General features: G+C 41.9%; 2 protein-coding genes across 4 annotated transcripts; both read right to left on the bottom strand.

Annotated features, from left to right (window-relative positions):
- Nucleotides 1-344: 344 nt before the first annotated feature.
- ccdc103 (coiled-coil domain containing 103) lies at nt 345-2,144 on the bottom strand. 2 transcript variants are annotated; one of them, XM_048246902.1, is made up of 3 exons: nt 1,801-2,144; nt 1,527-1,659; nt 345-1,090 (listed from the first exon to the last, which is right to left on the bottom strand). In XM_048246902.1, exons 1-3 carry the CDS (start codon nt 1,944-1,946, stop codon nt 560-562), a joined length of 810 nt encoding a protein of 269 aa, XP_048102859.1. In that variant the 5' UTR covers nt 1,947-2,144; the 3' UTR covers nt 345-559. The 2 variants fall into 2 exon arrangements, with proteins under 2 accessions (XP_048102859.1, XP_048102861.1); XM_048246904.1 differs by having other exon boundaries at nt 1,527-1,620.
- Nucleotides 2,145-2,258: 114 nt separating this feature from the next.
- kif2c (kinesin family member 2C) lies at nt 2,259-13,314 on the bottom strand. Of its 2 annotated transcripts, XM_048246899.1 has the most exons (22): nt 13,094-13,314; nt 12,545-12,639; nt 11,922-12,026; nt 11,780-11,828; nt 11,648-11,680; nt 11,076-11,201; nt 9,808-9,918; nt 9,383-9,480; nt 9,120-9,215; nt 8,955-9,009; nt 8,649-8,811; nt 8,264-8,354; nt 8,080-8,143; nt 7,923-8,002; nt 6,869-7,011; nt 5,433-5,637; nt 4,438-4,548; nt 4,287-4,354; nt 3,923-4,007; nt 3,740-3,814; nt 2,882-2,975; nt 2,259-2,772 (listed from the first exon to the last, which is right to left on the bottom strand). In XM_048246899.1, exons 1-22 carry the CDS (start codon nt 13,146-13,148, stop codon nt 2,708-2,710), a joined length of 2,067 nt encoding a protein of 688 aa, XP_048102856.1. In that variant the 5' UTR covers nt 13,149-13,314; the 3' UTR covers nt 2,259-2,707. The 2 variants fall into 2 exon arrangements, with proteins under 2 accessions (XP_048102856.1, XP_048102857.1); XM_048246900.1 differs by lacking the exon at nt 11,648-11,680.
- Nucleotides 13,315-14,226: the final 912 nt, after the last annotated feature.

Genomic DNA, 14,226 nt, shown 5'->3' with positions numbered 1-14,226 from the left:
TTATATTATTGATTGAATGGACATTATTGTTTTATTATTGCTTTTCCCCTCATTTTCATTGCTTATTTTATTAGGCTATTAATGGATATTGTTGTTTATTATTACTATTCTCCTAATTTTATTTGACCAACATTCTAATCTGTTCCCTGTTGTGTGACGCTTTGGACAAAAGCGTCTGCCAAATCCATAATCATAATGGACATGATGTAGCCTACTTTTGCTGTAGATGTGCTGAAAAATGACTTATATTTCAGACAGCAGGTACAGCAAGTTACCATTATTTTCTGTTTTGCTTGTTGGTTTATTTATGATAGCCTGTGTCAAGAAACAAAAAGTCTAAAATATTCATGAAAAAGTATTTAATTTTCCAAACCACTACACTGTTTCAGTTCATGAGAAAGTAACTGAGAACACAACCACACAAAAAATCTAAGGTAAGACTGATATGAATAAGCCCTCTGACCACTTTAGCTCTTAGTTTCTCCATAATGGCTCATGTCATCACCAGTGTATGTAAATCCATCCATGGGTGGCCTACCCCCTCATATTCCCAACCTGTCTATGGACCACTGCTAGGAACACCATAGATTTGCATTAAATGTTTCAATTGTTCATGAGGATTGTCATTTTCTACTGTTTCCACACCCTGATCTCCACACCCGCTGTCCTCACTGACTGCTGTAGCATCGCTGACTGCTGTAGTATCGCTGGGTGGTATTTCAGCCCTCTGACTGACATCAAACTGCGCTTTGCTGTCCACTGCCTTCTGAATTTTCCGGAACAGCTCCTCACAGGCCCCCTTCTCTCCCTTGCTCAGCAAGGACACGTTGAGGCCGAATCGTGGCGTCCTCAACAGGCCGTCCAGCACCCCCACCACCACTGGCCACTCCGCAGGCTGGAAGCCCCGAGACAGAACGAGCAGCAGCTCCCCCAGCAGGCCAAAGCCCACCTCTGCGCTGAAGATGCCCCTCAGGACCTCCCCTCCCAGGGAGACGAGCAGACTGTACTTCTCGCCAACACCGCTGCCCAGCCTCCGCCAGTCCCGGCTGAACTCCGACGCTGTCCTGGGCTGGAAGTCAGACGGCTGGGGCTGTAGGTGAACAGAAGACTGTTACTCAGTGTGTTGCCATAAATGCTGGGCCATTTCTGTCACTCTGTAAATGTAGAACAACATTTCTGTTCTACTATCTAACTGAGACTACTCCTAAACTTGCCCACTACACCTGATCATTTCCAGAGCGAGCTAGATAGATAGATACTTTATTGATCCCCAGGGGATCAATAAAGCTACAGCAGAGAGGGTTAAAGCGGAATCAAGGATCTTTGGCTACAGCCACTGCATATCAGTAGCCTAGCTTAACAGATCTTAACTATAGACAGATGCCACACAATAATGTTGGAGGTATTTTTTGTTAAAGGATTTAGCTCAATCCAGTGAAAAAGAAAAGAAACACAAAAGCTATAGCCTGACAGTGTGTGTGTGTGTGGGGGGTATGACAATGGTTTTATGATCGTTTCAGACCAACCTGGATCCCTTCAAAAGTCTGGGGGTCGCGACAGCTCTTCGTAGAGGCTACCGCGTTCCAGGGCTGCTTCCGTGGAGCACCGGCTTTGTCCTTCCTGTCCAAGGGTTTCAGGTGAGATGCTAATACAATATCTCTGAAGACACAAGATTTTAGTTAGCCTACCTTCAAAATGTGACCGATTTTTGACAAGCACAATTCAAAACGACTCAATTATTTAAAAAATAATCTATGGCTAAGCCCACTGACGTTATTCAACTCATTTATCCGATTTTACCTAAATTCCTCATAGGTGGCAACTTTCTGATGCAAAGCCCTGAACTTTGCATCATTTTCGCGACGATATTTCTTGTCAGCTTCCACAGCAGACTCTAACTCTTTTTCTAGGGCCGAGAAATTGATCACGAATTCCGACTCCTCCATTTCTTTCCGCAACTGGGTTTGAACAACAAAAACGTATCGATAGTTAGCAGGATCTCTCTCAATGTAAGGATTTAATCTCCAAACGAATATTATCGAGAAGAAACCCAATTTACTAGAGCCACATAAAGAAATGGTCAGTGTACAACATGCAACTTTAGCCCCACTTCCGTTGACATACACGTATCCATGGTAACAACCACATGACCAGAGGGGGCGAGTCAAGAATTAGAAATAGGTGGATGTTTACTTTGTTTACCTGCCATACACATTATAGATAATATACTTAAAAAAAATATCAGTTTTTCAATCAAAGAGGGGGAGGATATGTTTATTATACACAGTAGTTAATAAATGATCGAGGAAAAAACACAAAAACAAAACGCACAAACACAAGGAGGAAAGCAACAAGGAAGTCACAACTGCATAGTGTTTGCCAGTAAAGTATTACATAGATCTTGAGTGACAACTACCCCACCACCAATGTCTTTGACATAGGATATTGTGGTATACACAAGTACAGTATCAGACTAAAAATATCATTGTTACATGTAGTGCGAAATTAACATACTTCATGTACAAAATAGGTTAAAGGGCCCAAAAATGTGCAAAATCTTGGAACAAATGATCACCAAGAACAGACCTCACAAATAGCTATTGTGAGTGGGTGTAGCATGATAAAACATTAAAAAGGGAATTTATTAATGGGGTGGTTTTTTTTAAAACAAATCTTATTTAACAACATTTACATTGCTAAAACAAGCTCAGGTTGTAAAAGAGGTCAGCTCTTCTTCCGCCTTAATCGCTTCTTCCAAAGCCTTGACAGCATCTGTAGACAGGATAGAGTTCAAACTCATTAGAGGGCAATTAAAATGACCACCAGTGAGAATCAGACCCACTTCTACACGACTTCAAGGTGTAACAAAAAAACTACAAACCTAGTGATCTCTGGAAAAAGTCTTTGATTTCTGGTAGACTAGCCAAAGCATCGAATGATGGAGAGACCATGGATGCATAGAAATCTCTGCCAGCCTGAAACAGTGAGAAAAAAAGAGAAAGAATTTGAGTGTGACAATAGAAGGGAACAATTTCTATACACCATAGAAACAATACAGATATCAGCTTAAATTAATGTTTCGGAGCAAAAACAACCTAGGGTCTATTTTATTTAAAGGAAGGCTTAAGCAGATTAGCGGTTGCAGCGCAAACCACAGTCAATGAATGCGAGAGGGGAGTTCGCTACTACTATTCTCGTGGCCTTTCCTTCAAGGTGGCCGCGAGAGGAAGACAGCTAAGGTAGCCTTATAACCTTTCAAAACATTTACAATACTTCGATTTGTCTGTAGACATCACCACAGAAGTGTCATTCTATTCTGAACATTGTCAGTGGTGTAAAATAGTTTGTTTTTGATATGAGTGTATGCCCCGTGCGGTTTCACTGTAAGCCAATTTGGCGTTACGGCAAACAACGGTCTTGCTCAAAACTCCACCAATTAACACAATTACGCTCTCAAACAACAGTTTGAACCCGTTAGCTTCTGAAAATAGATCCTAGGTTGTTTTTACTCTAGAACATTCCTTTAACCACATCAATGGTAGTTCAAATCATATTTCAATGATGGGTAGAAATCAGATATGGACCCTTTCAAGAGAGTTCCATTATCAGCATCATAGTTGGCCCCACAAGACTTCCTTTTTAACATTCCATATGTTATCTTAATGTAGAGGAAGTAGATTGGGGCCCAAATAGAACGTTCAAGCATTGTTTTTGTTTTTATTGATGAAAGGGTCTATACCAAGATCTCCTCTCGTAACTTCTCCTCCATCTCCGCCACCTGGGACATGACGTCATACAGGGGAACGATGGAGTCCTTCAACAACAACAACAAAAAAAGCAAAGCCCCGTTATCCGCATGTTCTAGCAAAGTAATTATTAACATTGGATTAACAGTTAAAACAACCGTTAAAATGATACTCACATCTGAGGAGCTGCAGCTGGCCGACATCTCTCCCTTGTTGGCTGCGTCCTGCACAGCCTTAGATGTCCCATTCAGCTCCTTCACTCTGTACAATAAACCATTTATATTTCAGTTAAATCATTTCCAACATTACTATTTTATCGCTCTAAAGTCATTCACTTGAATTTCCCCTAGGGATCAATAAAGTATATCCATCTATTCCCATCACCCAGTTGATATACTTTGCCCATGTCTTTGTTTTGGTGTCTATGTGTCTGGTAGACATTTAAACTGAACCATTTTCATTCTTTAAAAGGACTAAGGAATGACAACAGTAGGACAAGTGGAAAAGGCTCAAGATGTGGACTTGATGGAAGGAGCCTACCTGTTAGCATAGCGAAGCGTGTTGAGGGTGTAATCACAAGAGCCCATACCAGGTGAGATCATTGCGATCTGAAGAACAAAGATTTTGTAAATACTTGAAGGACAACATGAATCCAGAATAAACTGAACAATCTATGCTATGATTACCGTACCATGCATGTCCTGGAGTTCTCGCCGATAAAGGAGTCACGAAGAACTTGAGTTAGCTTGCTCATCCTGAATGGGATGTGGTCACTATTGTGTCCCAGGGACCGAATACATTCCTGCCAAATTATGGGAACATAATCATTAGTGTTAGGTAACTTACGGACACAGTAAAGAGGTGTTGAAAGATTTCTAGTTAAGGTCATAAGCACACATTGACGGGACTTGTCTGACATCACAGGCATTAGGTACAGATGTCTTACTCACACTAGATAATGCAGCAGAGGCATCTTTGGCCTCAATTACTGACCTAATGTGCAAGCTAGAAAGAGACCAATGTTTCTTTCCAGACAAGTAAATTGCGAAGCCTTGGGTACATTTATGTATTTCATCTTTGTCAGTAATGAAACTAATTGGACCTCTGTGTCTGAGAGGCAGTAAGTGGGTTGTATGTGGTGAGCGTTCTGACTGGGTGATGCAGGGCCCAAAGTAAAGAAAACATTTTCCCCACAGTTCAGGTGCAGCAAAGCCGCAGTGTGGTCTGCATCCATATTTGACATTATGCAAAAGAGGGAGTCATACACACAAGAGAGCACAGAAATGTCACATAGTTGAGGCTGCCATTTGTGCTCATGTTGGAAAGCATGCTTTGCTAGAATAAAAGACAGAAGGACAAGTTTGTATTCCATACCAGTAGCATTTCAATAAATTGTACACTGAAGGCCAAATGGTGCATTTCATACAGTAGGTCTTCATTAAATTGAATAGCGAGTATCCACGCAACTCAATTAGAAGACACTGTTCAAAGTGAAGGCAAAACCTTGACTTCCAGAAGCTTTAAGCTCCAGTACATCTTTCATACAACACTGCAGTTACTTTTCACTGATCAAGGCATTCAACAGACTTTCATCAGTGGACCTGATGGACAGCATTGCATATTTACAGCCTTTACAAGCGCGTCCAGAGAGAGACAGACAGACAAATGGACGGACGTTTGTTTTACCTTCAAGGCCAGCAGGCTACGATTGATCTCGGCGGTCTCTGCAAGAGTCTGACGGTCGTTGCTGCGGACGTCCATTCCCCGCTCGTTCCCAGCTAGATCGACCAGAGAGAACTTGCCGTGTAGCTGCAGGTTACGCCGCAGGATAATCTGCAGCACTGCGTGGGAGCGCGAGGAGTTGGCGTTGGCAAACGTCTGGCCTGACGTCCTGCACGCACAAACACAGCGTGAGAACACTGCTACACATAAAAACTGTTTTCCATTTACTGGCCAGCTGCACAGAAATAACATGGGCACTGAACGAACGCACTTTCCTAAAGGTTCCAGCTCAGGACAAATCATGACTGCTACAAGGAATGGCCACTGGACATTAACAATCATTTAGCAGGAGAGTGAGCACTTATGAAATTAAGTAACCCCAGTGAAAACTGAAAAAGAGTGTGAAAAAGTAATTACAAGGATACAAGGAAGTTTATTGTCACATGCAAATAGTTACTGGAAGTAAGAAATGCAGTGAAATTATGTCTGGTGTCAGCCTATTTGTGCATTAATGGGGGGGGGGGGGTAAAAAGTGCAGTAGAAGAGGGGTTTAGTAGAGTAATTGAGAGACTGTGCATGCTTCCATCTGCTTTGTTATGAGAATTAAAATTGGGTAATCCTGATTAGAAGGGAGATGTGAAAAGCTGCAAGATCAAAGCATACGATTGTCTGTGAAACATTTGCAAAAACATTTCTGTGAATCAAAAGGTCCATCAACCAAATCGTGAGGTAATTCATGCCAGTCCACTTCATGCAAATTTCAAGTCTTGTCAGTCAAAATTACATGCTGAAAATGTTAATCAAAAAAGTTGGATGGAAACCCAACTATTGACAGAGCCCCTGACTGACCGCAAGCACTGCCCCTCTCGATCACACGGACTGCATCAATACATATCGCTTCTTATTCAGCAGGTCAAATCGCAACCACGGATCGCATCAACACACATCGACTTTTATTCAGCAGGCAAACGCCTGCAACCACGGACTGTATCAACCAAATCGCGGAGGTAATTCACTCCACCTCCCCATGCAAATTTCAAGTCTTGTCATGGCGTCTCCCCGCAGGTGGCGGCTCCGCTCCTGCGAACCGACCACCTGAACCTGCTGCCCTTTTCGTCTTCCAGCAGCAGCGCGGGGCCCTTCTTATTCAGCAAGGTCAAACACCCGCAGCCACGGACTGCATCAATACATATCGCCTTCTTATTCAGCAGGTCAAAAGCGCCTGCAACCGCGGGGACATCAATACATATACGCCTTCTTATTCCAGCAGGTCAAGCGCCTGCAACCCGCGGACTGCATCAATACATATAAGCCTTCTTATTCAGCAGGTCAAAGCGCCTGCAACCGTTAATCAAAAAAGTTGGATGGAAACCCAACTATTGACAGAGCCCCTGACTGACCGGCAAGCACTGCCCCTCTCGATCATCTTGATGACGTCTCCCACGCAGGTGACGCTCATCTCCTGCAGGCCGACCACCTGAACCTGCTGCCACTCGTCTTCCAGCACGCGCAGCTGGGCCTTCTTATTCAGCAGGTCAAACACCTGCAACCACGGACTGCATCAATACATATCGCCTTCTTATTCAGCAGGTCAAACGCCTGCAACCACGGACTGCATCAATACATATCGCCTTCTTATTCAGCAGGTCAAACGCCTGCAACCACGGACTGCATCAATACATATCGCCTTCTTATTCAGCAGGTCAAACGCCTGCAACCACGGACTGCATCAATACATATCGCCTTCTTATTCAGCAGGTCAAACGCCTGCAACCACGGACTGCATCAACACACATCGCACCATAGCAGCGACAGAGACAAATGTATTACACAGAGTTGGATAGATGGAGGAGTAGCACCAACAACAGTAAATAGGCTGACATTTCCGGATCTCTAGGAGTAAATTCTCAGAGACCAAAGGCTTTGATAATACAGCCAGACTAATTCAAATGTAGTCGTGGAACACTTAGGCTTTGTTTAGACTAAGTAAATTAGATAGACAGGTAATTGCTGTTACAGAAGGAGGTGGATCAATAACTAAAAATTTCCCTTGGGATGAATAAAGTATCCATCATAAACGAGAGAAGACCAAAACAATAAATAAATAAATAAATAAATAGTTCTGATTAATTTTGTAGTATTCAGGAGTCTGATTGCTGAAGGGAAGAAGCAATTTTTGTTGTTTCGTTTCATATGAAATCTGGAAATGCTAAAAATCTCATTTGGGCTGACAGTGTGAACACAGACTTATTAGCCTGGCTCTGCCATCTCAAAAACTCAATCTTGGATAAGATTGTAGTCTGGATAACCTTCACAAAATGAAATCTCTCAGCCACTCTGAAGGATGGGTCAATCAACAACCATTAAGCAACCACAGTACAAACCACAGTACAAATAATTAGCCTATTACATGCAAATGCCTACTGTAAATCATAAGTAGTGGCCAGAACCTACCTTGCCATTGTAGATTTCAAAAAACGAAACAAAGGGGTCTATATCTGGGTACTGCCTCAAGAGGCTGAAAACATCTTGGGCTGTGATGGAAAAGGGACAGTAAGACTTTGACTCAATTGAATTTGTTCAGATGAGCAAATGCAAGAAACTCCTTTACCTGCCAAAGCATAGATGCCCTTTGAGCTGTTTTGGTTCTTTCCGGAAAAATCTCCTCCCATTGTCTATAAAAGTGAGCAGGAGATATAATATATAAATAATGAGGACAAATAATCACGTTCCACAAATGTCAATGGGATATGTACAGACTGCAATTGTTGAAAGAAAAAAAAAGGGCCACTTACATGAGTTTTCCCACTGCCAGTTTGGCCATAAGCAAAGCAAGTTGCCATACCACCTTCAAAGATGCTATGCACCAGAGGTTTGGCTGTGTACCTGGCAATGGGAATTAGAAAGGCAAGAAATAATAGCTATAAATATTAAAGCTGTATTTTGTTGTCATTTTTGCTGTCCAGTTACACCTGCCCAGGCTCAATCCCACATACTTGCAGGACCTCGGATTAAAAGGCGAGCATGCTAGCAGAAAGGCTACACCCCATGGGTGCTAGCACGTGTCCAGGCATAATCTGAGGGAGGTTTACGTGCGAACGTGCCAACACACTGGCTACCATTAAATATATAATGAACATAAAAATAACATTCATGAGCAATAATATCAAGTAGGATTACCTGTAAACAGTTTCATTGGTGACCTCTTCATCAAATGAGTGATCAAAGTGAAAGACCTGGTTCTCCAAATACTTTGTGAGATCCACTTTCTGCTTGGGCTCGTGAAACAACAGCGTTCCATTCCCAGGAATAGTCACAACATCAACTTCCTTTCTACCACGTTCTGAATAATTACATTACATAAGAAAATTGATTTCATTTACTTAACTAAAAAAAATTAAAAATAAATAAATAAATAAATAAATAAAAATAAAATTAATGAGAATGTATTTCGCCCGTTGTTTTGTGCTCCCACGGTGTCCATACCTTTCTTGCTTAGTGGACGCTTTCGAACACACACACATATTCTGGGATTTTGCACCTGTAACACAAGCAAAGACAAAAAAAAAGAAAGAAAGTTTGCTTGATTTTTTTTTTTTTTTTTTTTTTAAATCATAAACTAATACTTCAGAACTTTACAAGGCAACATACACGGCCAGAATGCGACATGGGAACTTTTTCCACAGTCTCTCTGTATTCCTCAATCATCTGGTGAAATGGTTTGTTAGTCCGACTCGCTTCTGCTGGCTAAAACAAACAAAAATAAATCAAATTAAATGAAAACCAAAGCTTTCATGCACATTCAAGCACATCTTTTCAGGAGGTGCTTCACACGTTTTTGGTCCAGTTAGTGCTACAGTTCTGAAAAACGTGTAAGGTCACAAAAGGTCATTCAAAGAGGGATGATTACTTGCCTTGACCTTCTTGGTCTGGGTATCAGAGGCTTTTGGCATAATTGACAACCGCTTGCTTCCAGCAGCACTACCATTCTGTGATACAGACATTCGACGGGCTAAAAGAGACAAAGACAGAGAGCGCTTGGACTGTTAGCAGACATATCAGACTGCAGTTCCGGTCACACACTGAAAATGAGGGTAAGAAAAAACACACAAGGGAAAGCCTGAGTCTAGTGCAATCATTTTGGAATTTTCCAAAGCTACTTCGATAAGTCAATTGTATTACAAGGGCATTGTTACATTGTGCCCGGAGCAACTCGGGGTTAAGTGCCTTGCTCAGGAGCACAACAGTGGAAGCCGGGAATTGAACCCACAACTTTTCTGGCTACTGCATGCTAGCCCAGCTCCTTAACCACTACGCCATCATCGCTGTTTTGCCTCACCTGCCGTGCTTGGAGGAGCACACCTTGATTCCTCACTCTCGCACATAGCCTCAACCAGTGGGAGCTGGGCAGTGTGCTTTGGCTTGGTCCTTTTGGGATAGGTAGGCAGTGCTGGGGGCAAGAGTTTGGAAATCAGAACCATCTCCAGCAAAGAGCAAACAGACTCCTTTCACTGAGACTACAGGTAGTGCTTTTCTAGAACATAAGGCTTAAAGTAAGGGAACTGTCTGCAGTTATCAGACATTTTCAAAGCGATTTACAATTATCCGCAATTATTTACAATCAACCACTTTCAACCCTGCTTAGGGCTGAATTCCAGCACAGAGCCTCTGACCTTTAAGGCTTGACCATAATACAGGATGTGCCTGGTCATAAAATTCAGCCGCTCACATATTATGGCCCTACATAATCATGCTCCCATCTCACTGACCTTGGTGAACTTCAGTGCATTCCTCCCCAGCAGGTCTACTTAACATACCAAATATGACATTCCGTCTGGAATTCTCTTCCGTCACATCAGGCATTGTGAATCCATTACAAACTTTAAAAGTAACCTCACTGTGTCTTGATTTCTTATGACTGCATTAGCTGATATCTGTCATTTTAATATTCTATTCAATTTGGATACATGAAATGACCTTGGGTGTTACGAGACTCTTAAAATAAAATGTATTATTTTTCTCATCATTTCATTCCCCCTTCCTCTCTCACAGGACCATGTAACAGGGTTAACACAAGTCAACTGTAAAATTCCATGATAATTCCCTGACAAAAAAACAGAATCATGACTTACTATATACTGAATAGTAATATATAACAACCAATGATCTCAGAGCAGCCACATAGCGTTCAAGAGTCTTTTACTTTTTTAGAGCAAGAGATGAATAAATGGGCATTGAATAAACAGAGTTGGGCTACTCAAGCAACCAGTAAAGCTAATAACCAGATATACACCAATTCTCTGTGGAAATATATTTGTATTAATGTATTTTGGCAAGTCAATTTTAAACTGCTACAACAAAATTCCCTGATATTCCATGACTTTGCCCCAAAAATGATCAAATTCCGTGACTTTCCATCTCTGGAATAGATACGATCCGTGGGAACCGTGATGTAAGCATAAAAATATTCAGCAAACAACCATACACCACACCCTGGGTGTTGGCTGAGCCTAAGCCACAGCATCTTAACTACAAACTGCCCCACTGACCACTCAGTTATGATGAGTAAATGGAAAAATAAATTTGTTCCCAGGCAGTGTCACGTACCTGATGGTCTAGGAATGGCGGATGGGGGCATGTCCTGGGCCACACCGTCACTAGAGACAGCGGGGTCCACCACAGTTGACTGCCTACACGCAGCCCTCGAGAAATTGGATGTGAACCTCTTGGACACTGATGAGGTTAGAAACAAACAAACAAACAAACAAAAAACAAGCCAGGGGAAAGCTAGTTAAAAAACCCAGCCAGAGGAGACACATTCACAGCCTCTTCCTCAATCAACAGCCAAGTGACTACTAGGGGGGAGCCAAAAACATGATTAGTGAAGCACTTCAGCCAAGGAAAAGCAGAGGCAAAAATAATTAATAATAATTTTGCTTTGATCTGTAGAGAGCTACTGTGCAGCGCATTTGATCAAATCCAAAATTGACAAAAAAGTCCACACCTTGTGCTCCATTAAAACACATAGTAAGGAGTGAAGCAACTAGTGTGGGTGGCCGTGGTAAGCACCTTAAGCATAAACCCAATCATTATTTAAAGTGTACAGCGTGTTACAATACTGGACTGTATTCAAATCAAGACTGTAGTCAATCCCAAGAAAACGTGCACGTCATGCAAACCTGGCTCCTCAGACGGACCGGCTTGAGGTGCAGCTTCAAAGGACAAACACACACACAAATATGTGAGGGATGTATATCACAATATGACATGACAAATTACTGTATGTCACTGGCATTACAATGATTACATACTGTCTGATGGTGGGAGCATTCTGGATGACCTGAGTCTCCCTTCATATTTCTACAGGAAAATAAATGAAAGAGAGATTAAATTGAGGTTCTGTTACAATGAGCAGATAACAGAATGAGTGTTTGCTCAGGTGTGTTTCGTCACCTTCTGTGCTGGGGGCTGCTCAGCCGGCACTTGGACAGGCGGTTTGGGAGTCTCTGGCTGCTGGAAAAGGTGTGCGTTGATGACCCAGAGGTCAGAAATAGCGATCTATAACAGATTTTAAAATGAGAAGAAATTGAACAAACACAGTCAGGTTTGTTTGCATGTACTGTTTTTTACTCAGCGATCCTCCGATGTTGACAAGTAGGCAGACAACAAGCCAGTGTAGTGTAGAGTGACCAGATTTTGCCTGTTTCTGGGGACAGCGAGTCCCCATCTTTGCCTGTCCCCAGTCAAAATACATGAAAACCAGTTGTGTCCCTGCTATTTGAACACAGATCATTTGATATATTAATTATATGGGACAGCGAGTCCCCATCTTTGCCTGTCCCCGGTCAAAATACATGAAAACCAGTTGTGTCCCTGCTATTTGAACACAGATCATTTGATATATTAATTATATGGACACCCAAATAGTTAGGGTCTCTTGTTTTTTAGGAAATGTCATGTTTCATCTAAAGAAATTTGGTCACTGTAGTATACAGACAGCAGCATGTAAAAACCATAACAAAGCTTTAGTCATTGAAGTGACAAGAACTGAAACAGATTCAGATCAGAACAGTCACCTCTTTCCCCTTATAAGCTCCATCCTCCTGCCATTCAACATTCACGGCAGCTTTCAGCTCATCCACACTTTTCACAGTGGCAGCATGAGTTCTCCCTGAAAACAACGGTCAGAATTTGTACAAAACTATGAGACATTCAGTTAAGTTAATTAATGACTTTTCAAAAACAAATAGCATTAGGGTTACCTAATACCTTAGGGTTTTACTTTGACCACTGAACTGATCACATTAAACATCAGAAGAACAGGCCAAGTTAAAACTTAGATGAGAAGCCAGCTACAAGTTAGCTTTGCCTAACTTTACGTGAGTTAGAGGTGTAACGTTAAGTTACAAAATGAACCAGGATTGGGGCCTGCATTTCAGTTTAGTAACCAGAAAAGGCTAAAGAGTTAAACAGAATTTAAAACACAGGTCGAATTACAGTAACCTTAAACGACGCCTTTGTTAGGACAAAATCAGTCAAATGTTAGCTAAGTTTGCTAGCATAACTAGTTGGAACCTACGATGCACTACTAACGTTAACTTAACTTACACTTTCAACAAACTTACCATCGCTGCGACTAATCATGACAGCCATGCCTATTTCAAATTTAGCCTGTTCCATGTCTCTAATTAAAAAGCTAGAAGCTCGAAGGGAATATTTTAGTGCAGTTGCAATGAATAAGAAGTTATATCCAAAACAATCGAAAATCGCTCTTCCCGTCAACCGCCCAACATTTAAAAGACGTCAACGGAAGTGGCCGCTGGGCAGGTCGGGAAAGAAAGGCGGTGCCAGGTAGTCTATCCAAAATGTGCTCCAGAGAATTTGCTAGGCTACTATATACCCTCTCTGGCCCATTGCGGTGCAGCAAAAATGTCACTTGTATATCTGTGGTATTTTTTATTTGGCTTTGAACACAGGCGTACATGAAATCTAGACAGTAGCCTATCAATAGGGAAAAAAAGAAAAACAACAGCATCACTACCACACAAGTCACAGTAGGCCTAGCCTATCAATCAATTTAGACTTCAGTTTAATTAAACTTCCTTCACTATAGCATAACAAAGACGGATGTCCTTTACATTTTTATTTATCCTGGAAAATGTTTCTCATGTGTTCTCAGAGAAAGAAATTATGCCCAAATGTTGCATCTTTTTCACAGACTATCTTGCACTAGCTGCAGCATGTGAAGCAAATGAGGATGCACCTTTCTGTGTCTCTGAGGTCTATGTGAGCCATCTCCCATCTCCCCTGTCATCCCCCCAACACACACACCAAGACCCCTGGCAGTTGGGTTAGCCCCTTGAGCCGTGGATCTGCCCAAGGTTTCTTCCTTGGTAAGGGAGTTTTTCCTTGCCCCTGTTACTCTTGGGTGCTCCTTGTTGGTGCCCCCCCCATCCCAATCCTCCCCCACCTTTTTTTATGTAGCCCTTGCCACTTAATCTACTAAACCCCTCTTCTACTGCACTTTTTACCCCCCATAAATGCACAAATAGGCTGACACCAGACATAATTTCACTGCATTTCTTACTTCCAGTAACTATATGCATGTGACAATAAACTTCCTTGTATCCTTGTATCTTAGCCTACTCTGTCTGTCAATCTGAACCACTAGGCTATGATACAGTCGGGTTAACAAGAACAGGTGGTCAAAGCATGTATTCTGTTGAACGGTTTTTATTATTGATGGAGAAGGTAATGT

Source organism: Alosa alosa, chromosome 6 (genome assembly GCF_017589495.1).
Source record: "Alosa alosa isolate M-15738 ecotype Scorff River chromosome 6, AALO_Geno_1.1, whole genome shotgun sequence".
Classification (NCBI taxonomy): Eukaryota; Metazoa; Chordata; class Actinopteri; order Clupeiformes; family Clupeidae; genus Alosa; species Alosa alosa.
This window is presented reverse-complemented; position numbering and strand designations above follow the sequence as displayed.